Below are 25,190 nucleotides of genomic sequence, written 5' to 3'. Positions count from 1 at the left end.
CACTGACCACCAGGGAGCAGACACTCAATGCAGGAGCTGCCCCCTGTTGGTCAGTGCGCTCCCACAATGGGAAGGCTGCTCAGCCAGAAGCGGGCTCACAGCTGGCCAGTGGGCCTAATCTGGAAGGTGGACATCCCTTCAGGCATTCCGTACTGCAAGAGAGCACAGGCCGGGCTGAGGGAACCCTCCCAATGCACGAATGTCATGCACTGGGCCTCTAGTAGGCTAATATAGGGCCATCTCCAGGACAAGTGAAAAAGCAAGGAGAAGACTACGTATCCTAAACTCCTGTGTGTGGGGGAGAGGAAAGGGGTGGGTATACAGAAGATTATAAATGTGTGGATTGTCTCCGAAGAATTGTGAAGAATTTTATTTTTTAACCATAGTTTTCTCTGGGTTACTATGGGAGGAGATTTACTCTTCACTGTTTGCTTTTATCATTTTTATTTTCAATTAATGTTGACATACATTACTATATTAGTTTCAGGTGTGCTCCCCAATGAATAGACATTACATAACTTAATAAGTTAGCATCCTGATAAATCTCACACCCATCTGACACCATGAGTAGCTATTAGACTATTATTATATTTTTGTATTTCAGAGTTATGAGAGCTTCATGAAATATAGGAAAATCAATTCTCAGCTTCAAAAATGATGAATTTGATTTTTTTTTGTTTTCTATTTTAACTATTGTGTTACAATATGATATTGCAGTGAAAAGGAGATTGAGAAACAAATACTAATATTTTCATTTATTAAGTGCAAAATAGGCACAAAGTAGATGTGTGCCCGACAGAGGCCTAATTTTGTAAATTAGAAATACACTACATCCAGTTATAACAATTGCATGTTTGATGAAGTCTTCCTTGGAAACTCATATTGAAAAAAGGCTACCGTTAGAAATTGACTTAAAAAAAAGAAGTGCTTATTCTTCTTTCTCAGGAGGTAAAGAGAAGCCAATATAATTTATCCAAAAGGAAATTACTTTCTCTATTTAAGAAGTTAGAATAGTTTCCTTTTTTTCTTTTCTAATTTACGTTTTGGGGCTTTAAAAGTAGTTTTCTCCAATGGAAATAATTCCATAGGCAGACATTCTTTTATTTCTATTCCTTAGTGGTCTGAAAGACAAGTCAAGCTCCATTATTCATGTGAAAAGCATATTTGGAATTAGTAATCTATATAGTTCAGAGCTTAGCTCTTTTAGTAAGTCTTGTTTCTATGCTAAGTAATTGGTTTGGCTAAATTTTTGAAAATATTTAAAAACTAAAATGTTCAAATGGTAAATCACACACAAATAACATGGAAATGAATAATGCCTATAGGGACAAAAGTAGGTTTGCAGGTGATTGTATGGAAAATAATGCAATCACTAGTAAGTAATTATACAAGAGTACACTCCTACTCACAACTGTAAGCCTACTTTTGCCCTACCCGGTAGGTACAGATCATTTTAACGCTTAGGTAAACTTGGATAAGATGTTTTATATAACTGTAATGAACTGACAAAGTCTCATGGAGAAAACAGTTCCAGATGGCAAACATATGCAGGAAATTTAGTAAAACAAATTGTTGGCAAGAAAGCTATGAATTTTATAATCAGTTGAGGACAATGAAAATACAAAGATAAGTCTAGTTAATAATTTACAATGATTAGTTAAAGAGTATATTAGTGCTAATGTCTCTCCATTCATACCGCCCTTTCTCTTTTTTCAACCCCACAAGCCTTTGGCACGATGAAGTGGGTAACATTTATTTGTGTTCTCTTTCTTCTTGACTCTGCTTACTCCAGGGGTGTGTTTCGCCGAGATGCACGTAAGAATTCTACGATTTTATTGTTCAAATTTATTTCATTTTTCTAGTAAAAGAAATTTTCAGTATACCCTGCATCTTTAAAGAAGAAAGTTTTCCTTTAGCATTAATTTCTGGACTTTGATATTTTGTATTTGTGACCCCTCTGAAAGTTATCTTAATACTTAGAGTTATCTTAATACTTAATACTTAGAGGCCCAGTGCACAAAAATTTGTGCACTTGGGGGGGTTCCTCAGCCCAGACTGTGCCCTCTCGCAGCCTGGGATCCTTCAGGGGATGACCACCTGCTGGCTTAGGCCCACTCCCCGGAGAATTGGGCCTAGGCTGGCAGACAGACATCCCTCTGGCAGCCCGGGAGCCCTCGGGGTATGTCCACTTGCCAGTGGGGAGCAGGTCTAAGCTGCAGTCGGACATCCTTAGCACTACTGAGGAGGCGGGAGAGGCTCCCACCACCACCGCTGTGCTAGCAGCTGTCAGCCTGGCTCGTGGCTGAGAAGAACTCCCCCTGTGGGAGCTGAGTGACCACCAGGGGGCAGCTTCTGCATTGAGCATCTGCCCCCTGGTGGTCAGTGTGTGTTATAGTGGCAAGTCATTCCCAGTCATTCTGCTGTTAGGATCAGTATGTGTATTACCCTTTTATTATATAGAATAGAGGCCTGGAGCATGGGTGGAGGCCGGCTGGTTTGCCCTGCAGGATGTCCTGGAGCAGTACTCGGGTGCCTGGGCAGCCTGGGTGAGGTGCTGATGGCTGTTTGTAGCCTGGCCACAGCTCCTTCAGAGTATGGGTCCCCCCTGGGGTGCCTGGCCAGGCTGGGTGAGGGACAATGGCTGTTTGAAGGCTGGCCATAGCCCTTTCAGTGTGGTGGTCACCACTGAGGTGCCTGGCCTGCCTGGGTGAGGGCCTGAGAGCCGTTTTCAGGCTGGCCACACCCTTCAGGTTGGGGGGTCCTGCTGGGGTGCCTGGCCAATTTGGGTGAGGGGCTGATGGCTGTTTGCAGGTGGCCAAGGCCTCCAGTGGGGACCCTCATGCCATGAGGGTGTGGTCAGCCTGGGTGAGTTTCTGACGGCTGTTTGCAACCTGGCCAAGCCCCCCAGCAGGGAACCTCATCTCATGAGGGTGTGGCCAGCCTGGGTGAGGGGCTAATGGCTGTTTGCCGGCTGCCACACCCCCTTCAGGGTGGGGGGTCTTGCTGGGGTGCCTGGCCAGTCTGGGTGAGGGACTGATGGCTGTTTGCAGGTTGGCCGCAGCCCCTTCAGGGTAGGGGTCCCCGCTGGGGTGCCTGGCCAGTCTGGGTGAGGGGCTGATGGCTATTTGCAGGCTGGCCACAGCCGCCAGCCACCCAAGCTCCCAGTGGAGGCTGGCTAGAAGCAAGTATTTGGGATTTATTTATCTTCTATAATTGAAACTTTGGTGCCTTGAATGGAGGCCACAGCTGGTCAGGGTAGGCAGGAAGCTTGGCTTCCTCCATCACCAGGGCAAACAAGCCTCCCGCTTGCTCCATCTCTGTGGCTGCTGGCTGCCATCTTGGTTGGGTTAATTTGCATATATTCACTCTGATTGAATGGTGGGCGTGGCTTGGGGTGTAGCCGAGGTGCAGTCAATTTGCGTGTTTCTCTTTTATTAGATTAGACTAGAGGCCCAGTGCGTGAAGATTCGTGCAAGAATAGGCTTTCCTTGCCCTGGCTGCCAGCACCGCCTTCTCTCTGGTCTGGAGCTGCCTTCCACCCTTGCGTGATGCCCAGAGGCCTGGAGCAGCTGGGGTGGGACAGAACACCTATGTCGTCACCATGGCGATGAAGCAAGTGTCCCAGCCCAGCTGCCACCATCTTTGCCGTGTCAATTTGCATATTCCCTCCTTATTGGCTGTGGGCATTGCCATCTTTGTTGAGAAGTGATGGTCAATTCCATCTTTATTAGATAGGATAATTCTAACATTCTAAGTTTAAAAAACAGGTGATAATATTTAGTAACTGTAATTTCCTTTTGCACATGAAGGGAGATAGAGCAACTTAAACTTCACAGAATATAGTGGAAGATAGAATTTAAAACTCGAAATTGCCAAAACCCTATCTACTGAAACTTGACTGTGTTAGTCAATCTTATAAATAGAATTTGTATATATATATATATATATATATATATATATATATATATATATATATATATATATACATACTAGAGGCCCAATGCACGAAATTTGTGCACTCAGGGTGGGAGGTCCCTCAGCCGGGATTGCAACACAGTGCAGGCCAGGCTGAGGGACCCCACCAGTGCACAATCGGGGTCAGGGAGGGATGCGGGAGGTTGGCCAGCCAGGGAGGGACCCTGGGAGGGCTCCAGGGCATGTCGGGCCCATCTCGCTCAGTCCTGATCGGCCAGACCCCAGCAGCCAGCTAACCTACCAGTCGAAGAGTCTGCTCCCCTGTTGGTCATTGCATGTCCTAGCAAGCGGTTGAGCAGCCTTAGCATATCATTAGCATATTACATTTTGATTGGTTGAATGGCCAACTGGATGACCAGACACTTAGCATATTAGGCTTTTATTATATAGGATATACTAGGGGCCCGGTGCATGAAATTCGTGCACTGGGGGGGGGGTGGTCCCTCAGCCCAGCCTGCCCCCTCTCACATACTGGGAGCCCTCAGGGGATGTCCTACCGACTGCTTAGGCCCACTCCCTGCTCCCCTTGGAGAGTGGGCCTAAGCCGCAGTCTGGCCTCCTTTTGTGGGAGGAAACCAGGCTGATCAGGGGAAGGCACCAGCCCCATCACCCTGCTGCTGCAGCCACTGCCAGTCACAGCAGCCACCAAGGTGTTTTCATCAACACAGACTCCAGTCCCTTCACCATGAAAAAATGACAACTTTCTTTAGGCATTTTCAAGATGTGTCTTTCATAGGGTATAACATTTCTTTATTATTATTTTTTTATCCTCACCTGAGGATATGTTTCCATTGATTTTTTAGAGAATGTGGAAGAGAAAGGGAAAGACAGAGAGAAACATCAAAGTGAGAGGAACACTTTGATTGGTTGCCTCCTGCATGAGCGCTGACCTGGGCCCCAGCCAGGGAAGAGCCTGCAACCTAGGTACATGCCCTTGATCAGAATTGAACCCAGACCCTGTGGTAGGCAGGCCAAGGCATTATCTACTGAGCCAAACCGGCTAGGAGAGGATATGATATTTCTTAGCCCTCCAGCAGAGGACCTTTGTTTTTTTCTCCTGGAGTGAGGTGGATAAACTCTACATCACCTTCTTGGATTCCTGTTACCCAAGTTACAAAAAATATTACCAGTGGCATACAGGGAGCTTAGCCAATGAGTGGTCTGAAAAGGTGTTTCCTCTGTAGTTCACACAGATCCCTGACTCTGCCCCTGCCCAGGCCTCAGGCCTCAGACCTCTGGCTGGGGCTTTAGGCCTGGGCAGGGGACCCCCAGACTGCTCCTATAGTAGGCTCTGCCCCTTCCCAGGCCAGAGGAGTGTTAGGCCTGGGCAGGGGACCCCCAGACTGCTCTGATCGCCTGCTCAGGCCTAAGAAGGGGACCTCCAGCCCACTCTGATTGTAGGCTCCGCCCCTACCCAGGCCTCAGGCTTCTGGCAGGGTGTTAGGCCTGGGCAGGGGACCCCCAGACCGCTCTGATTGCCTATCTAGGCCTCAGGCCTCTGTTTGGGTAGGGGACCCCCAGCCTGCTCTGATCACAGGATCCGTCCCTGCCCAGGCCTTAGGCCTATGGCCAGGGCATTAGGCCTGGACAGGGGACCCCCAGCCCGCTCTGATTGCCTACCCAGGCCTCAGGCTTCTGGCCAGGGGTGATCGCTGGCTCCGCCTCCACGGTTCCGATCTGTGGCCTGGATCTGGCGGGGTGTCCGGCACTGCCCGCCCCACCTGCAGTATGCAAATTTAACGGCTACCTTTATTGGGTTAATTTGCATACTCCTCTGATTGGCTGGTGGGTGTAGTGAAGGTATGGTCAATTAACATCTTAGTATTTTATTAGTGTAGATTTTTCATACTGTTCTCTCAGTAGCTGTTAATAGATATTAAGAGCTTTAGTAGATACTTTTTAGGTCTTATTGAAGTTTGAATATAAATCTAAAGACATTTAATAATTTTAATGATTTTTTTCAAATAGTATCTCTGGTGATTCAATATTGCTTTTGTTTAAAAGCAGAAGAAATAGTTCACCATCATCCTAAAATATTTTGAAAGAATCAGACCCCAATATTTGGAGCAAGTGAATACCTAGTGAAATGGAGAGAAACATTAAAAAGTAATATAACCAGTTGTTTTCTTCCAAATTTAAACAAATCTTCTTTCTCCCCTGCCAGCTACAAGTGAGCTTGCTCATCGATATAAGGATTTGGGAAAAGAACTTTTCAAAGGCCTGTAAGTTAAAATATTGAAGAGTCAAATTTAATGTTTCTAACAACATGCAATTATTCTGAAGTTCTTATCTTCCCCTGTCTTTAGAGTCCAGACCAGGGGTGGGCAAACTTTTTGACTCGAGGGCCACAATGGGTTCTTAAACTGGACTGGAGGGCCGGAACAAAAGCATGAATGGAGTGTTTGTGTGAACTAATATAAATTCAAAGCAAACATCACTACATAAAAGGATACGGTCTTTTTTTTTTTTTAGTTTTATTCATTTCAAACGGGCCGGATCCCGCCCGCGGGCCATAGTTTGCCCATGGCTGGTCCAGACCCAAGAACAGTATTGTCTAATAGAATTTTCTACATTGATGAGACCATTCCATATCAATGTTGTCCAATATGGTAGCCACTGGCCACACATAGTTGTTGAGTACTTTTAAAAACTATATATTTTTACTGATTTCTGAGAGAAAAGGGAGGGGGGGGGAGAGAAATCAATGATGAGAGAGAATCATTGATCAGCTGCCTCCTGAGGATTGAGCTTGCAATCAGGGCGTGTGCCCTGACCTGGAATTGAACTGTGAACTCCTGGTTCATAGTTTGATGCTCAACCACTGAGTAACACCAGCCAGGCTGAGTACTTTAAACACTGAAAGCACAACTGAGGATCAAAAGTTTAAATTGTATATTGTATTTAATTTTAATTAATTTAACTATATAGTCACATGTGGCTGATGGCTACTGTATGGGGAAGTGTAGTAGCTCTGGAACTCTTACCTAAGCTTGATGGAAGGAAAATCTTATTATGGTTCCTTTCCCAGCACACACTCAGATTCCTTTACCTAGCAAATAGATCTCTGGTTTCTCCAGAGCATTTTAATATATATTTTTTTAATCCAGTAAGAATTAAAAAATAGTTTATTTTTTAAAGATCAGTTTTATTCTATATCCTTATCAAAGGAGATGTGTGTTGTGTGTTTGTTTTAAATAGTCCAAGGGTCTATGTAACACCCCTCATCTTAACAGTTAGATCTATTTAGCATGCATGCTGCTTTCTTATTCTGTATGTGTTCATCTACTCACATAGATATGTAAACATGGTGGAAGTGCATATCCTTTTTGTTTGGAAAACCACCTATCCCTGGTTAGGCCTGAGATAATTGCTGATGTGAATAGTTTTTCAGGATAATAGTGAGATGCATAAAATACTATGGGATACATGCTGATAACAATTTGTTCTCTAGCATAGCAACTGACTTTATATTAAAGTTTATTATACTACGTTTTCCTATGTCCCATGTTTCAGGTTGCTGGTTGACTTTTCTCAGTTTCTCCGGAAGTCCCCTTTAGATGCGATTGTAAAATTAGCAAATGAACTAACAGACCTGGCAGATGTATGTGCTCTTAATGAGTTAGCTGAAAATTGTGGCAAGTCACTTGTAAGTACACTGTGATTTTCAATATTATTACTTTTTATTTTAAGTAATCCTGAGCATTTCAAAGGGAAAAGAACCTATTTTGGCTTTCTTAGTTATTATTTAAATGATTATATTTGAGAGAAACACTCACAAATGGGTAGAACCATTGTACCTTCTGTGATAGAGACATTCTAGCTATGTCCACAGTTTTCAGGCATTTCTTTATTGAGACCACACACAATGAATTCGTCATTTGTGAAAGTCTCTTTGTTTTAAATCTGAAGTTTGAGTTGTTTTCATAGAGGCTAATACTAATAGCATGGTTTTTAATTTTCAGAAAGCACTTGAGTGATTTTTACGCTAATTTTGTTAGCTGGATATAATAATAGTACAGCGATATATTCCCCCTTTTAAGGATATTCATACTTTTATATCAAATCAAATCTGAAGGCATTAATGTTTTAAAGGATTTTGAGCTTTTGGTGTTTCCAGGTAGGTTTTTGTTGTTGTTAATCCTCTCCTGAGGATTTTTTTCTAGAGAGTGGAAGGGAAGGCAGAAGGGAGGGAGAGAGAGAGAGAGAGAGAGAGAGAGAGAGAGAGAGAGAGAGAGAGAACATCGATGTGAGAGAGACACATAGATTGGTTTTCTCCAGCATGGCCACCCCCCTCCCCCACCACCTCCCCCTGTCCAGGGATTAAACTTGGAACCCAGGTATGCACCCTTGACTGGGAATCTAACCATCAATCCTTGGGTGCACAGTCTGATGCTCTGACCACTGACCCATACCAGCCAGGGCGTAAAGTCCTGTTTTCATTTATCACTGAAGCTATTCCTCCTCTTATTTCTCTGTATGTGTGTCTCTCCCTGAAGTCAGAATCAGTACTTTAAATTCATACAATATTTTGACTCTAAATGTGAATAATAAATATATGTTTTTGAAAATCAATAAATTCTGTCTTAAGCAGTATATTTTCCCTGGTATTACAAGTATTTTCATAATAAAAGTGAATGGGGATGGAAATAATTCCTTTAATGCGATGGTTTTGAGACAACAGTTTCTGAAATAAAAAAGATTTATATTTTAATGCAATAACAATTAATATATAGTGAATTGTAGTATTTCTCAGTTTTAAAACAGTATCTGCAGAAAAGTTGGACCTATCAAAAGGGAGTAGGTCAAATAAGAAACTATCCCAACACTTTCTTCTCTGATGTGAATTCATCTGCTTCTTAGAGGAGTATTTTCCCTTGATTTTTATTATGATTGCTTCTAGTCTTTAGCCTCAGGTGAAAATTGGATTAACACTCATTCTTTAAAGCCATTGGCTGACATGTTGCCCTATTGTCTTATTCGTGTGACAGTTACTTCTTAAAAATTATAGATAGGCCTAGCCAGTGGTTTAGTGGTTAGAGCATTGGACTGTGCACCTGAAGGGTCTCAAGTTTGATTCCTGGTCAAAAGCACATATCTGGCCCCTACCCTGTTTGGCTCAGCAGATAGAATGTTGGCCCGAGAACTCAAGGGTCCCAGGTTCAATTCTGCTCAAGGGCACTTATCTTGGTTGAGGGTTTCTCCCCGACCACACTCCCTGGTGTTCCTCTCACATTCATTTTTCTCTCTGTCTTTCCCTCTCTCTTCCATTCTCTCTAAAAATCAATGGAAAAATATCCTCAGATGAGGATTAAAAACCAAACACAAAAAAAGAGCACATATCAATCCCTGGCCCCACCTGGGGCTTGTGTGGGAGGCAACCAATTGCTGTGTCTCTCTCACATGGATGTTTCTCTCTCTCGCTTGCCCTCCTTCTCCCTCCCCTCCACTCTCTCTGAAAAGCAATGGAAAAAATATCCTCAAGTGAGGATTAACAATAAACAAACACAAATTAAAAAGAAACATAGATGATCAAATTAAGGGAAACTAACCCTGAGAAAAAGTGGATTTCTATATGACTTCCTCAGCAAGGTTTACTGGTACATTACATTTTTAATATTGTTTTTTGGGTTATACAAACTATAAAACACCACCCTCCAAATTGAAACCTTCTGTCTGCCGTTTAGCACACCCTTGTGGGAGAGAAATTGTGTTCAGTTGAATCTCTTGGCAACCTGGCTGAGTGCTGCGCAAAACAAGAACCTGAGAGAAATCAATGCTTCTTGAAACACAAAGATGAGGATCTGGACATCCCTCCATTGGGGGCAATAGACCCCAGTGCAACATGCACTGCCTTTCATCAATTCGAACAGAAGGTTTTGGGAACGTAAGTAACTTATGCTTCAAATTTAAAAATTTTGAAATAGGTTAAGACTCAATGATAACAATTACTACCACAAAATATTTCCAATATAAAAACTTAAAAACTTTTGTTCTAATGACAAATAGAAAGAAATATTATTTAATGGTATAAAATGTTACACAATAAAACATTTGATCAATGATCTGTTGGAATCCATGAGAACAGATATGATCTACATGAAGAACATTGACAAGTATTAAAATATTATGAAGATATATATTTTGCTATTGCCAGAATTAACTTCATTTTAGTCAATAACCTTATATCACCAATACTTAACTATTTTATATGTGTGTATAAACTTTATATAGGTATATAAGTTTAGATTTTTCAGTGACATAAAAAATGACAAATGCAAGGTCAAATTGAGTTTAATTAGTAAGTCAGATGTCTTTAGGTTTTGGAGTTCCTAGAGAAAATGTTGATAGTAAGTGTTCCTGTAATCCTGTCTGCTACAGAAAAGTGACTGCCTGTCCTTCTTTTTAAAAATTTAGGTTCATATATGAAATTGCCAGGAGACATCCTTACTTTTATGGCCCAGAGCTCCTGTACTATACGCAGGAATATAAAGGAGATTTGACAGAATGCTGCGAAGCTGCTGACAAAGCCGCCTGCCTGGGCCCAAAGGTATGCCCAGCGGAACAGAAGAGCCAGTTCAGACTCATACCTCAGATTTGGGCATCTTATGTAGAGCACCTAAGTCTCTGATATAAACTTCTTTACCTTCAAAAAAGCCTTCCTTACTCTTACCCACCCCAAAGATGCTTCACCCTCTTTGAAGGACTCTGACATTCTTATTCCTCCTTGGATCTGATAGAGGGAACCACTGTGGATGTGTCTAAATACCCCTCTTATTTTATAGTGAAATACAGAAACTCGTTAGTTAAATTGCACAGCAAAGAGCCACAGCTTTTGTTTATCATTTTTGAAACTTTCATATTGGGGACGAAATTCAAAGTGGAGTATTTCACTGCTTCTAGAAGTCTGGGGTTAGTCATTCATTCTATAAATATTTATTATGTACTCATCATGTTTTATAAGGTATTTATTTATTTTTTAAGGTATTTATTTTTTAATATATTTTTATCAATTTCAGAGGGGAAAGTAGATGGAGAGATGAGTGAGAATTATTGATCGGCTGCCTTCTACATGCCTCTTCCTGGGATCAATCTCAAAACGTGGGCATGTGCCCTGGCCAGGAATCGAACCCTGATGTCCTGGTTCTAGGTGGATGCTCAACCACTAAGTGGAATTGGCCAGGCTACTAGGGAGTTTATTGATGTGAGAGTTGGTGAAGGAGGGATTTAAATGAATTTATGCAAAATAAAAAAATTAGTAAAATTTTATTCCCTGGGATATTAGTGTATTTTCCCTTCTGTTCCCTTTTCCCTGGCAATGCCCCATGCTGGGTGTTTATTATCGAGGGCAGTGGTCGGCAAACTGTGGCTCGCGAGCCACATGTGGCTCTTTGGCCCCTTGAGTGTGGCTCTTCCACAAAATACCGACTTCTGCGCATGGGCCTCGAAGTTTCAATTGCACTGTATGTGTGTGCCTGCACGTGGTATTTTGTGGAAGAGCCACACTCAAGGGGCCAAGGAGCTGCATGTAGCTCGCGAGCTGCAGTTTGCCGACCACAGATGGGCTTTCACTATGACCAAACTGATTTTTCCTCTAACGACATAGCAAAATAATTATTTTCCAACATTGAGTATTTGGGACTTTAGGTGTACAGTATGTCTTTAAAATTTAATTTTTCATAGTCTCATCTGAACTTATGAAGGGGTGTTTCATGTAGAATTATTTTTCTATTTTATTTTCCCCATCACCATTTATCCTCCTGTACCCTCCTCCCCCTCCCCCCATCTTCTTACTCCTCTTAATCACCATGTCCATGAGCTTTTCCTCTCTTTTTTTCTTTTTATTCATGTGAAATTAAAAATCTTTTTTCAAAATTATTTCTTTTTTAGTTGGATGCCTTGCAAAAAGAGGTACTGCGTTCAGCTCACAGAGAGGAATACAAGTGTTCCATGCTCCAAAATAGCGGAGAAAGTGCTTTGCAAAAATGGTATTTTGAAAGTAGATTTGTACTTTATAATGATGTAAAGAATAATGGTTCAGTTGAAAAAATTGTACATTTTTACACAGTGTTTTTACATAAGTCTTTTTGGTTGTCTACAATATACAAATTTAACACAAGTGAAAAATCAGAGCATAAATGACAATTTCTCATTATTTTAAATCATATTTTCTCAAGGTACTCAAAAATTTTGAGGGTATCTTTTTTTATCATTCAAGACCAGGTATTTTAAGTCCCATTTATTTTTAAAGATTAGGGATCATATTCTATTGGTCCATGATTTTTATACAGTTGTAGTCAGGGTCATTTATTTTATTGCCCCCTGCAATCATCAGAAACTGCTTACTTTTTGTTCTGCTAATTAAATTCAGCCATCAAGATCACTTCTCATTTTTTCATGGCTCCTGCTCTGTTCTTAATCTCTTGTTGCCTGGGCCTCTATTTTTATATAACTTAGCTTGTTCTCGGAGAATCCATCCTTCAGCATCTGAGCCAATAAAACTCACCCTTGTCCCCAATCCCTCACTTGTTAGTCAACAATTAATTAGACAAATTAATTGTGTTTAATCATCACAAACAGAGGATAAAATGAAAGGAAATAAACATTTATCAAGGTCTCCAGAAACCATCATTTGAACTATCTTTGCCTGTCACTTCTACTATCTGCTCAACAAAATCAAGCAAATAATTTAAAAAAACCATCCCAATGTGAAACAACGCACATGTAAACAGGCTGTGACTGGTTTTGGGGAAGAAGTATCATTTATCAGATGTAGGCAAGTCTAAAATGTTTTGTGAAAGCTTGTGCATATTAGCCTTTCACATCTGTGATCAGGCTTGAGTCTGGGCTGGTTAAATTTCTGGGTATAAATATGTTAAACTCTATAATCTTAAAAAGTTATGAAAGTTATTTTCTCAGCGTCCTTTGGAACTCAGGAGGAAGGCTTTTAATTAGATAAAAAAAAATAACTGGAGTTTGGCCTTTCCAGTTTATAAAGTGCTTTCCTATGCATCATCTAATTTAATTCTCACCACAGTCCTTTGATGCAGCACACGATGTGTCTCTCCAAGACTGAAGCTCAGAGGTTCTAAGTAACTATCCGAGGATCGCATTGCTAATGAGCAGTAAAATCATATCTGGAAGTCAGATATGGAATCCAAACCTGATGCTTCTCAGATGTTCCCTCTTTCAGAATCCTCTATGATTTCTAATTTTATGAATTGCTGACTTCTTTCTACCCACCACACACACTTTGAATAGATAATTCTGCCCTGAGCAAATATTTTGCCCTAAAATAACTTGGTTTAGCACTAGCACTAAAATATGAACTAATGAATTTTACAAATTATTTACATATTTTATTTTGTCCTCAATTTACTTGTTATAAGTAGTGTTTTTGTAGTGCTTTCACGTAAAATATTACATGTTAATAAATTGTGATGGGGAATTTTCCTTTTAGGTTCGTATCTGACCTGAGCAAGAGATTTCCTAATGCTGACTTTATGATGGTTTCCAAATTGGCAACAGATTTTACCAAAGTCCACAAGGAATGCTGCCAAAGTGACATGCTTGAATGTGCAGATGACTGGGTAAGGAATGCTCAGTATTCTCTTTGGTGTCTTTGCTTTGGTAACATGCTCAGTGCGTACAATGAATCTATTTAGTATAATTGGTGACAGCGGACAGTGAATTGAAATTTCTTCTATGTCTAATATTCTCAATTCTTTCCCTGCCTTGTGGCATGTTATGTATGTATGTATGTATGTATGTATGTATGTATGTATTTTTTGTAAACTTGGCTATCCCAGTCACAAAATGATCTGATACATACATTCACTAATTTGTAACCCCTTTCAGTCATATTGTACCTGAGAACAAAGGTTCAAACTGAAGTGGGGCAGCTGCAAAGGTAGATTTCTTTGGGAACATGGGTAGAGTTGGAGAAGAGCTGGTACCTGAAGACATTGTTGGAAATTATGTAATTTTTTTCTATATATCCTCCCTTAATACACAAATATTTAGCATAATATATCTCCCCCCCCCAATGTAAATATATAACCAATTACCAGAATCCTAATCTCTCGGAACACTTTCTGGAAAATTTAAGGCAGATATTTTGCATGTGTAAGTAGGGCTTGTGACTATGCTCTTGACTAATTTTTCAAAAAATCCCTTGCACTGTATTTAGTCATTTGGTTACACAATGCCTGCACTTAATGTCAGGGAATATTTGGAAAAACAATACTAGGTTCTATATATATGTGCTTTATTTTTCAATTACTGTTTACATTTAGTATTATTCTGTGTTGCTTTCAGGTGTACAGCATAGGTAATTAGTACATCATGTGCTTTATAGTACAGAGTGCACCCCTGGTATTTCCCACACACAGTCATTAGGATACTATTGACTATATTCCCTGTGCTGCAGTTTACATCTCTGTGATTATTCTGTAACTACAGATTTGTACTTCTTAATCTCTTCATCTTTTTCACCCAGCCTCCTAACACTGGGCTTCAATTTCAAAACTTAAGTGCCTTGACAGAGGAAATATAAAATTAATAAGTAACTGTTACTGACTCATTTTTAATCAAGTGGAAATATTTTAGTAGTGCTATCTGAATCTACAGATTTAGGAGCATTGATTGAAAATGTTCTTAGAAAGCAGGTTGGTATGTATATGGTCTTAGACTACAGTGGACATGTTCTGCCAAAATAATAAAAATTTGGAGAAAAACTATAACGATGTCAATTCATTTTGAATAACTTTCATCAATTAACTTACAGGCAGATCAATTAACTTACAAAGTACATGTGTGAAAATCAAGCATCAATCTCTACTAAATTGAAGGAATGCTGTAATAAGCCTGTGTTGGAAAAATCTCACTGTCTTGCTGAGAAGGCAGGTGACAATTCAGCTGCTAACGTAGCTGCTAACCTGGCCCCAGTAACTGCTGCTTTTGTTGAAAATAAAGACGTTTGCAAAAACTATATGGAGGCAAAAGATGACTTCCTGGGCAAGTAAGTGCATGAAGAATTACCCTTTCGTAGCAGTGATATAGTCTGAGGAGTTAGAAAACACTTCTAGCTTTTCCTTTGGAGGTGTTACCGTTGCTGCCTGCAATGCTTATTCATCCTTCTCTTTCTGAGCCTTTAACATTTTTGGGAAAAGTTAATTATTTTAAAAAATAGTCATAAAACAATACCGGTCATGGCAAAAGCTAAATCAATAGAGAAGAGAATACAAAGTTTTAAGTAGGCTTTTCTATCATCCCTCCCTCCTCATTCCTTGCTCCCTAGGAATATTTCTGGGAATATCTCTAAAAACATTATGTATATACATGAATTATATACATATCATTCAAGTATTTATTCAAATACTATTTCTTGAATGTACCATGACATGGGTGTATATAAGTCATACATCTTTATATCTCTGTATCTCCCTCTGTATCTGTCTGACAGCGGCATAGAAGTATAAAGAGAAGTATGGAGTCTGCTACCAGGTGCCCTATATTTGTTTGTAAAGATAAGAAGTTCCATAGCATGACAAGGCAGCATTTAGTTAAAAGATAAAAGAAATAGCCCTGGCTTACATGCGTGGCTCAGACCTGGTTAGAGTGTCTGCTGAAGAACCAACGTGTCTTGGATATGCATTCTGGTCAAGGGCACGTAGCTGGGTTGCAGGTTCCTTGCCCTGCTTGGGGTGTATGGGGGAGGCTACCAATTGATGTGGCTCTCTCACATCAATGTTTCTCTCTCTCTAAAATCAATTGAAAAGGTTATCTCTGGTGAGGATTAAAAACAAGATAAAATAAATAATTATATATAGTTAGTAAGTGGTGATAAACTTTGAATTTCAATTTTTGGATAAAATTCTGTGCACTAAATAATATTTCATAAAATTATGTACCCTTCCAGATTTCAATCATACAGAGAGGAAAATAAAAATGTAAGAATATCTATCTATCTATCTATCTATCTATCTATCTATCATCTATCTATCATCTATCTATCTATCTATCTATCTCTATCAATCATCTATATCTATGAGAAGCTTTTTGAGATATAGTTCAAATCAAACAAGAGATAGATAATAATAGGTGTTATTTATCAAACATTTAATATGTGCCAGTGTGTGTTATGCACAAATTATGGCATGTGTTTCTCAAAATCCACCTTATAAGTTAGATTCTATTATTACATCCATTCTAAAGAGGAGGAAACTAAGACTCTGATAGTGTTAGTCAGTTGCCTAACGTGATATAATAAAATAAGTGTTAGAATGAGGATTTGAATGAAGGTAGCTTTACTCTGAACCCCTAGCCCTTGGCCACCACCCTTTATTGCATGGGTTTAGTCAAATTGAGCCTTTGGAGTATGAGTCATGCTTGTGGTTAGTTAGGTGATTTTCTTGCTTCTTTGTTTAACAAAGTCTATTTTATTTTCATCTTAATTAGGTTTTTGTATGAGTACTCAAGAAGGCATCCTGACTACCCTGTCTCATTGCTACTGAGACTTGCCAAGAGGTATGAAGCTACACTGGAGAAGTGCTGTGCCTCCGCTGATGCTCAGGCATGCTATTCCAAAGTGGTAGGTTTCTCAAAGGAAGAATGAAATGCAGCTCTTTGGTGATTTCAATAAAAAGAGGGAAAAATAATGCCAGAATGCAAAATTTTCTATAATGCAATTGAGCCATTCTCTTGAGATAATTTCAATTTTGTGCTCTTAAACATTTTAGGAAGAATGACTTCAATAGAATGGTAAATAAAACCTAGATAAGTCAAGAGAAAATGATTTGAATGCAGCAAGCTCTAATTTCAAAATCTTGACCATATCTTTCTACTCTCTCCAGGTCCTGAGAATAAAATAAGATAAGGTGAATGTAAATGTTAATGAAAAGAGATGTAATTTAAATATGAAGAGAGTTTACCTGATTTCAAGGTTTATGAAGTATCAAGAGTTACGGTATTAAGGGAGGTTGTGAAATCTATTTATTTAAAAAAATTTAAAAATATTTTGATAAGGTTTAGAAATGGATATATAAGAAATTATGTAAGGTGAGGGAATCTTTTCTTGAGGATTTTTAGCATATTTTGCTATGCTCAGATGGGATTTTAGCAGGCTTAGGGTATTTAGCACCTTTAACAAATGTAGTGGTTTCCAAAGTTTAGATTTAGAGGGAAGTCATTTTTTTCCTCTACCAAGAACCTGCTGTATGCTAGGCACCATGCTGAATCTATGACTGAAGGTGAAATCTCTTACTTCAGAGAGCTCAGAATCCAGCTGGAGAGTTGGCTTTATAATAAAAATAATGCTTATAATCACAGCTATAATTTCTTGAGCATTGACTGTGCGCCAAGCACTGTTTTAAGCTTATCATTTCATTAGCTCAGGTGGTTTTTATGGAGCAATTCTTTGAGTTGAGTACCATCTTCATCCCTATCTTAGACGTGAAGTTTCTAAAACTTGGTGATCAGAAGTAAAGTTCCACAACTAGAAAATGAGCAAATACCAGCAGTCACCCTGCAGAGCCTGAATATTCTTACTCACTACGCTACGCTCTGCCGTTTGGAGGTACCTGAGAAGATTTGCATCAAAGATTTATTTATATGACTTTGAGCAGAAAGGAAGAAACCTGCATCTGGTCCTCCGGTGGAATCCTGTAAACACAATTCTTTTATCTTTTAGCTTGATGAATTTCAGCCCCTTGTGAATGAGCCACATGAAATAGTAGAAAAAACCTGTGAAGTTTTAGGAAACCTTGGAGAGTATGGCTTCCAAAATGTGTATGTATTTTTGTTTTTGACTAATTTTTTTCCTATTCAATTTGTAATTTTTAAAGACTTTCTGTATATACTAGAGGCCCGGTGCATGAAATTCATGCTAGAGTAGGCCTTCCTTCCCCCTGCTGTCGGCACTGGCTTCCTTCTGGCACCCCAGTTCCAGGCTACCCTCTGGCTGCTGGCACGCACTTGGGACCCATGTTTCCCTCGCAACCCCAGCTTCATCCAGAAAGACATCTTGAAGGACGTCAAGTCTAATTAGTATATAATGCTTTTATTATTACAGATACTCCCTGTCATACAACTTTCAGTCATTAAAATATAGTATATATTTCTAATCCTTCTTTGACAAGAAAGACTGGATAATGGGAGATGAAATAGTTGATGGGTTAAAGAGACCTATATTTGAATGAAGTTTTAAAAATTACCCTCTTGAGACTGGGAAGGAAAATACAAAATTTTTTCCTTGGAATATAGGAACTGTGGATGCTCTGTGAGTGTTAAGGAATAGTTTATGAACGAAAAAAAGACAGCAATGTTTTCCAGAATAAGAAATGGTTTGTCTTGAGTAGCAGTGGCTCAGAAAGTACTGTAATATATGAGTTGATAGACTAATATCCTGATCTAATAGAACCTTACATATAGAGGTAAAGTCAAAGGAGGGACACACCATTGGGTAGATATTTACTGTTCAACTTAGTCATGTCAGCACTCTTGTAACTGTGGGTGCTAGGGATAGCAATAATTAACAAGTCTCTTCCCTTGAGTAGATTACAGCCATATATTGCCTTACAATGGTGGTTGGAATTCCTAATGAAGGATTGTTACTTTGTGCCAGGTTGATGGCATACTTTGTCTCTTTTAATTTAATCTCTGCACCATTCCTATTGAGTCAGGTACAGATCCTCCCATTGTATAGACCAGAAAACTCATTCATATCTTTCTAATTTAGCACAGTGCTGCTACACAGGGGTGGACAAGAGTAGGTCTACAGTTGTGAGTAAGCTAAACATAGTTAATAAATCTGTGGTAATAATCCTAACCCGCATGTGTTTTTCCAGATGAACAACTGTAATTCTACTTCATTCTACCCTGTATATTAAGCTCTAAGTAGGTTTTATTGAAAGAAAGAAGCAATTAATAAATACATGAATTACACTGAGTTATAGTAAGCTAAATCACTTTCCTAAGATTATACAGCACACATGGAATTCAAAATTATGCTTACCTTGTTGCTTAAGGCAAGGTCTCCCAACTTTACCTCATGGTGGAGATAACTTCATGAATGGAAAATTATTGGAATTGATTTTGTCTAAGTGTTCTCTGCTTCACCTACTATGCTAGAAAAAGTAGTTTCTTGCCTGGCTGAGAACTCATGGACTCTTTTGTTACAGAGTCTTAGTTCATTACACCAAGAAAGTACCCCAAGTGTCAACTCCAACTCTTGTGGATTTCTCAAGAAAACTTGCAAGAGCGGGCAGCGAGTGTTGCAAGCTCCCTGAATCACAAAGAACAGCTTGTTCTGATGACCATGTGAGTCCTTTAAAATATAATAAGTCAACAGTGATGAATTTTGGCCTTGAAATATTTACAAAATTAACTTTCAGAAGCAAGAGTGAACTAATTGTGTGTGTGTGTGTGTTGTGTGTGTGTGTGTGTGTGTGTGTGTGTGTGTGTGTGTGTGTGTGTGTTAGGGTTAGCCAGGACTTGGATGTCCACATTATCCTGACTATCAGAATCAGGATTTAGATAAGGTTCTAAAGATGATAAATTATTCTGAAAAAAATTCCATGAATTTTTAATGTTTCATCCTGGCATGAAAATATATTTACTTTTTGGGGTGACTTTCCCTGAATGTATCAGTATATGACTGCTTTCTCCCCAATCCAATACATACCTAGGAGTCACCTCAAATTATTTTAATAAGTTATTTTCTCAAATGGATTATTCTGCAAATGTAGGCATATCTAAAAGAGAAAAGACTTTTAAATGTCCCTTATTACTTGAAGTAAGTAAATCACTCCCTCAAGTCAACCTTGCATTCAGCATTGGTAATTAAAACACAACACTATTTTTTGGTCCATCGGAAAGTAGAGTTCAAGAAAACTTTTCATTATGGTTTTGAATTTGTGCTCTACTCTCTGTTCTTCAGCTGTTCAAGGTCCTGGATAGGTTGTGTGTGGCACATGAGAAGTCACCAGTGAGCGACAGAGTTACCAAATGCTGTGCAGAGTCATTGGTGAACAGACCATCATGCTTTTATGCTCTGGAGGTTGATGAAACCTATGTTCCCAAAGAATTTAGTGCTGACACATTCACCTTCCATGCAGATGTATGCACACTTCCCGAGCCTGAGCAACAAGTCAAGAAACAAACGTGAGGAGCATTTCATTCCTGCATATGTTTGTAATCTTGATAGTGAGAACTGTCAATTGAATGGATGACTTCTTATGAAGTATTGATTAAATTCGTTAGAAAAGTGATTAAGTTCCTTAATATGTAAGTATTGGCCTTTTGAAAGTGATAAAAGTGTAAAAATTAAAATGGATAGATTTTTGTTTTCTTAGCAAAAAAGAAAAAAAGAAAGAAAGAAAAGTACAACAAAACTATATTATAATTTGGCCTAGCAATCATTCAGAATAATCTTATTTTTAAAAATTTATTTCAGAGAGAGGAAGGGAGAGGGAGAGTGAGATAAAGCATGAATGATAAGAGGGAATCACCAAATGGCTGCCTCCTGCATGCTCTCTACTGAGGATTGAGCCCACAACCCAGGCATGTGCCCTGATCAGGAATTCTAATACTGAGCTCCTGGTTCATTGGTTGCCACTCAACCACTGCACTACACTGGCCAGGCAAGAATAGTCATGTAAATAAAGACTGCAGTAGAATAATATCTTATCCAGGTTCAATTGAAAAAGCTGAACAATTAACTGATTCATTTGTGCAGATAGTAAATAAGTTAATAGAAGTCTTAGAAGAATATATGTCTAGACATAAATGATTTTAAGTTGTTTTTCTGTGCTATGACAACCTGCAGGCAAGGCAAACCTCTGAGATGTAACTTTTGTGAAAGGAATTTGGATGAAAAACATCTAGAAATGAGAGTTCTGAGACTAGACTCTCTGAGGCTGTCACAAGGGGTTAGATAGGCAACATAAAGTTGCTGTCCTGTCTGGTGGGTTCTGATCATGGCCATAGACTTAATTGGAATATTGCAAAACTTATTGTGCTCACACGACTCTCTAGCACTTTTATCTGTGCAGACGTCAATGAAAGAGAACAGCCAGGTCCATGAGTTTGGATAGTTTATTTCCCATGGCTCCTGCATATTTATTTTGAATGGGCCAATTTCTAAGACAAAATATATGGATTCTTGAATTAGAAACTTTAAAATGGAGTCCAAGGTAATTAAGCTGTTAAGGATCAATTTTAGTTCTTACATTGCTATAAACTGAATACTTTTTAAATGTAATGACATATAATTTCCAGAGATATGTCTGGGAAGAGTTTATTGATTTATTGACACTATTACTATTGAGCAATTTGCCTTGATGATTTTATTTGAACCTTCCACCAACCCCAAGAAGGTAATTTTTTTCTCCTCCTCCTATGGAAATGAGAATATTGAATTTTGTAGTGGTAAGCCTGGGCCTCAGGATCAGAGACTTGCCTGGCTCCAAGAATTATGATCTCAAACAACAGTGCAATGAAGCCAGCCCATCTGGTGAGGTGCTGTTCACTGGAATAGGAGCTGTTGTATGGAATGGAAATGCTCTGACTGACTGAGGCAGTGGCTTTCCTTCTTCCCATTCCCATTGGACTCCCACCAATGACAGTAAATATTTACAGTTTTCAGATAGCAGTGAATACACCATATGAGAAATATTAATACGAATTAAAAGCATTTCTTACATCTTGAAAATTTTTTAATGTTTTAGAAATTCATTGGGAATATTTTTTATATGGAACCCTTTTGACTTTTCAGTCCTGTGGCTTTTTATTGTTAGTAGAAAGTCAGAGACTGCAGACTGGAGAAGTATGCAGAAGCATCTCCATTTTTCTTGTGAGTAACCTCTTCCCTGTTTTGTTTTGGTTCATTTAAATGCAGTGCACTTGCAGAGCTGTTGAAACACAAGCCCAAAGCAACTGAGGAACAACTGAAAACTGTTATGGGGAACTTCTCAGCTTTCTTCCAGAAGTGCTGCGCAGCTGCTGACAAAGAAGCCTGCTTTGCAGAGGAGGTGCTGGAGTCACATTCATTTTAATATACAGTGTCCTTTGTTGCTTGCTCAGGCTGGGGCTCAGTGGTCTCTGTATCTGAAGGACACTCTATACCTGGGGCCCAGGAATCTTATTCTACATACATTGTCTGAAAAAATGACCTAAATTAGCTCTTGTGTTTTTCCCCTCCTGCTGCACTGAAGCATATTGTTAAATGTTTGTAGTGTTTGTTCTGTTTACAAACTTGGGCCATTTATGAATTCAAATAGGAATATTCAGAAGTTCTGAAATCTTTTGGTAGAGACATCATTAAACCAGAACCTTAATTTATTAAGCATTTTCTTTAAAAGTTCTCGTCTGCAATTTGGTTGAACTTAAGTTTTACAATTAAGATTTCACAGGAAAGTGGGGGAGTTTATCTTTAAATGTCTGAGTCATTTACTGTTTTCTCCTATGACTTGACAGTAATGTTTTTATGTCTTTGGGTACAATGGGTGTCAGTAATTTTCCTTCTAGAGATTCTAGTACTAAGTTGGTATTAAAGGGTGTGAAGCATGGAAAGTTATTTTGTAATCATCAATGTCTGTATAATGTTCATTTATCCTAATAATGATGCTAATACTTCCCTGAAATATGTCATTTCTTTGTATTCAGGGTCCAAAACTTGTTGCTTCAAGTCAAGCTGCCTTAGCCTAAAATCAGCATAATCACAAGCATTTCAGGTAACTATCCTCGGGATTTTCTTTAAAAAATTAATGATAACAGTTAATATTAAAATAGATAAGAACCATATGGTCTAATGCCAATCACTATTTTTAGGGCCCTTGTGTAGATGAACTTATTTAATTCTCACAATAGTTTTATGAATTGAGTTCCATTATTATTCCCATATTTCAGATGCTAAAATGAAAGCACAGATCAACCATAGACTAAGTAGTTTACCCGAGGATCACTGGGCTTCTGAGAGGTAGAGCCACAATTTAAAGCTGAAACCAGATGTTGACAGGTAATTGCTTCCTGTTCTGACTTAGTGTGATAGGGTAGATAGACAGAGCCATTGAACTAAGCAATGATTCACAGTGGATTACTTCAGGAATTGGGCTGGACCATATGCATTCTTGTCAATCTTGAATGACAATGATTGCACAAGGTTCAACTTAATAGCTCAATACCAAATTCATGTCATTGGAGAATATGAGAAACCTGCCATGTGAGCTCCTATTTAATAGTAAATAATTTGCTACTAAGTTTCCAGTATGTCAACATTCCGAGTTTTAAGACTTGCTCTTCTTAGATCAAAAGGTCCACTTTAAAATTTAGGTGTTTGACAATAAGCATGTTAACATGTTTTATCCATTTTGGTTGTTATATTTTGGGGAAAATTAAAAAATAGAATAAACTTTCTTAAAATAAGTTGTCTAATAATTTTGTAGCATGGATTTCTTTAATATTTTTCAAACTGACCGTGATGCTTATTCCACTAACTACGTTTTAACTTACTATTTGCTAAATGATAATCCTATATAATAAAAGCCTAATATGTGAAGTGTCCAACTGTTTGATGAGTTACTATGATGCACACTGACCACCAGATGGCAGATGCTCTGACCGGTAGGTAGCTTGCCACTCGGGTCTGGCTGATCAGGACTGGGCAAGATGGGCCCTCCAGCGGTCCTTCCCTGGCACCGATTGTACATCAGTAGGGTCCCTTGGCCTGGCCTGCACCCTCTCGCAATCTGGGACCCCTCTGGTGATGTCAGAGAGCTAGACTTGGCCAATCCCTGATGGCCAGCCTGAGGGACCCCACAGGTTCAGGAGTGCCTGCACCAGGACTCCAGTATCTACATATTGTGCATTCAGGCAAAGAAGAACTTCCTGTCTCTGAAAATTTGGTTGTTTGAAAATGGTTTGTTGTAGTACTAACTGGTAAGATTTTATTCCTTGAGGTGTAATTTGGGAAGACACCTTGCTTATTTGTAATTATGAAGGTAAGAAATAGATATTTAGTGAATAACTTGGAGGAGTGATGATGGCATCTGTGACTCTGAAGCTTGAGGAGTAGGATGATGTCAGTGACTAAGAGAAGACTTTACAATAACTAGTGGAGTGTCCTCTCCCCTAGCTCAGCAGAAGAATTCAGCTCCCATGGGTTGAAGGCAAGCTTGAATTATTTTCACTGGTGAAAATGGAAATTGCAGAAAGACAATCTCCAGTGGTCGGCAAACTGCGGCTCGCAAGCCACATGGGGCTCTTTGGCCCCTTGAGTGTGGCTCTTTCACAAAATACCGACTTCTAGGCATGGGCCATGAAGTTTCAATCACACTGTGTGTGACCTCACGTGGTATTTTGTGGAACAGCCACACTCAAGGGGCCAAAGAGCCACATGTGGCTCGCGAGCCGCAGTTTGCTGACCACTGGAAGCTATTTGACATTCATTTAAATAGATTTGAATGAGGGAAGGTGGGGGGGGAGTGAAGGGTTAAGAGATCAAACAAAGGTCTTGTTTGCATACATATGAGCATAACCAATGGACACAGATGGGGGGGAGGGGTAGGGGTTGGGGGTGTCCAGGGATAGATCAATGAGGGAAAAAGAGGCTTATATAATAAAGAACTTAAATTAAAAAAATAAAATAAATAGATTTGAAAATGCACTATATTTTACAAACAGTACTTATATTTGTACTTTTATTTTTCAGATTTCCCTGAAAGAAAGAGAAATGAAGACCCGCATCTTATTCATCTGTTTTTCATTTCATGATCCATCTAAAAAACATACAATGTAAAAAATATTTTGCCTATGTTATTTGTGATGAAATTAATAAAACAAATTTAAAAATCTAATATCATGGTTGAGGACTGTTATTTTTCAGAGTTGTTGCCATCCTGAAAATTTTGCAGTCTCGCTGTCCTCCCCCTCCCCCCCACTTCATTTCACAGCTTCTAATTCCTTTGGGATCATTAATTAAAAGAAACATTAATGCTCTTCTGAGTTGTGGATTATAAACATTGAATGTAACATTTTAGCATTATTATAATTCTGGAAAAAGAGTAAAGATTGTGGTACAGGTAGGGTATATGAAACATGGTGTGTCTTTACCACTAGAACTTTCTAAGCAATGCGAAGTACAAAGAAGATAGAGATGATTGTAAGGATAGTTATTTGTATGGGGAAGAAAACACTGATCCTGGAAGAAATTTAACAGTCTA

The 25,190-nt window shown here is 39.2% G+C and overlaps 1 protein-coding gene across 1 annotated transcript; it reads left to right on the top strand.

Annotated features, from left to right (window-relative positions):
• The first annotated feature begins 1,670 nt into the window (after positions 1 to 1,670).
• On the top strand, positions 1,671 to 24,822 carry LOC132218140 (albumin-like). The gene is given in 15 exon segments (XM_059668930.1): positions 1,671 to 1,815; positions 6,140 to 6,197; positions 7,489 to 7,621; positions 9,660 to 9,859; positions 10,390 to 10,522; positions 11,863 to 11,960; positions 13,433 to 13,562; positions 14,763 to 14,992; positions 16,432 to 16,564; positions 17,663 to 17,760; positions 19,152 to 19,290; positions 19,910 to 20,133; positions 21,869 to 22,001; positions 22,636 to 22,703; positions 24,680 to 24,822. Coding segments are annotated over 14 exon segments (1,830 nt in total). The 5' UTR covers positions 1,671 to 1,736; the 3' UTR covers positions 22,678 to 22,703; positions 24,680 to 24,822.
• Positions 24,823 to 25,190: the final 368 nt, after the last annotated feature.

The sequence above is a fragment of the Myotis daubentonii genome, chromosome 1, assembly GCF_963259705.1.
Source record: "Myotis daubentonii chromosome 1, mMyoDau2.1, whole genome shotgun sequence".
Lineage (NCBI taxonomy): Eukaryota > Metazoa > Chordata > Mammalia > Chiroptera > Vespertilionidae > Myotis > Myotis daubentonii.
Note: the sequence above shows the minus strand (reverse complement) of the source record. Positions and strands in the feature narration are given on the sequence as shown.